General features: G+C 46.5%; 1 protein-coding gene and 1 long non-coding RNA gene across 2 annotated transcripts in view; one reads left to right on the forward strand and one right to left on the reverse strand.

The window, feature by feature from the left end:
- LOC111817423 overlaps positions 1–1,590 on the forward strand; it is an 82,628-nt gene that overhangs the window by 57,129 nt on the left and 23,909 nt on the right. The gene's annotated exons all lie outside the window — the stretch shown is intronic.
- Rpe65 (RPE65, retinoid isomerohydrolase) overlaps positions 1–1,590 on the reverse strand; it is a 16,697-nt gene that overhangs the window by 10,761 nt on the left and 4,346 nt on the right. Inside the window, exons 4-5 of the mRNA XM_004633990.2 lie at positions 767–874; positions 524–665 (exon numbers count right to left, since the gene is read on the reverse strand). Coding sequence (XP_004634047.1) covers positions 524–665; positions 767–874 — 250 coding nt within the window. The remainder of the gene's footprint in view (positions 1–523; positions 666–766; positions 875–1,590) is intronic.

Genomic DNA, 1,590 nt, shown 5'->3' on the forward strand with positions numbered 1-1,590 from the left:
TTGTTTTCAGCCTCCCAAGCACTGGGATTATAGGCGCACACCACTATGCCCAGTCTCAAATGCCATCTCAGCATGCCCTGGGGGCAGGGCTGGCACAGCATACCAGGGATCGAACCCCAGCCACTGTGCTTTGCCTAAGCAGGTGCTTTAGTCCACTGAACTATCTGGCCAGCCCCATGTTCTCTTAGCATTGAGAAATTCCTTACATCTAGCAGAAGTTCTGGTATGTGGAAAGCACTCAATAAGCATTGTATGAATGGATGAATGAATGAATGATTGAATGGATGGATGAATGAATATATTGGCCATTTACAAGATTTTCCTGAAGTCCATGTAAGTGTTTACAATTTTACATGTAAAGAATGGAAATCTATCCTTCATTGTATAGTTAGCAGTTGCTGACAAAGTAAGGATTTGAAACTTAATCTGGTTCTCACATTCTTTCCATCGAATTGCAAAGTGGATTTAATTTTAAGTTCCAAATTCAAACTTCCTGAGCAGTGTCGCTTGAGCAGTCTCCCACCTGCTTGATTGTCTCCAAGGTCTCTGGGTCAATCCTGGTGATGAAGTTGGTCTCCGTGCAGGCATAGTAATCGTCTCCCACCGGGTAGATGTTCACCAGGGCATTGTCCGTCACCTCCACTCCTCGAAAGTAAGAAAAAAACCTACAGAGGCAAATCATTTTCAGTTTAAAAACTTTCAAGCCAGCAGAAAGAAAGAGATGATGCAAAATGTCTTTTGTAGCATGCAGCTTGGCTTCAGCGACCTGGAAAATATATTCTTGCAAGGATCTGGGTACGCGTAGGTGCCAAATTCGGTTATGACAATCCTTTTCTCAGTCATGGCACGGACATAAGCATCAGTGCGAATGAACCTGCAGGACAAGGAGACATGGGCAACGTCACCTACAGCGGCCGGCCGCCTTCAGTCCTGCAGCCCAGGCAGTGTGCACGGCACGGCCATTCTGCTGGCCCATGGCGGGTGAGGGGCAGCACTGTCGGCTCCCTCTCAGAGTGGCCAGGGCGGGAGGAGACAAAGTGCCCAAGCCTAAAATTATCCTTCTGAGCCTCCCAGTGACAGGAAATCGAGGGTTGGCGAAGTGACTGGCCCATGAGGGCAAGCTGAGCGAGAACCCACATGGCCGGAGTCGGGTGGAGTGAATTTTCATTTCACACCATGCAGCCCGACGGGCAGTTCACGGAAGACTTCTAACTCCCTGGAGCCTGCAAGCTGCCGGCCTGCAAAGTGCTGAACTGTGCGGAATGCTGTGCCTGGCTACGTTCCTCTCAGGGTCTCTCCAGTCTCCTTGTGTTTCTTCAGTCTTAGCATTTAATTGGCTCTGCTTTTAAATCTAAGCATTCTTTTGCTATTTTATAAAGAGAGTACAAAACAGTATTAAGACAGAAAAATTACAATGATACCGAATTTCGCTAAACAAAATAATGAGTTTCGCAGTATTTGTTGGATTCAGTCTCTTCAGAATATTAATTTCTGCTGAACATGTTTCAGATCTGCTGAAATGTATCCCAGACTTACCAGAGGATGTGCCTAGGAGTTCTCATGGTTTTGAACTTTGATGAGGAGAAATGA

Source organism: Octodon degus, unplaced genomic scaffold, assembly GCF_000260255.1.
Source record: "Octodon degus isolate 3935 unplaced genomic scaffold, OctDeg1.0 scaffold00057, whole genome shotgun sequence".
NCBI lineage: Eukaryota > Metazoa > Chordata > Mammalia > Rodentia > Octodontidae > Octodon > Octodon degus.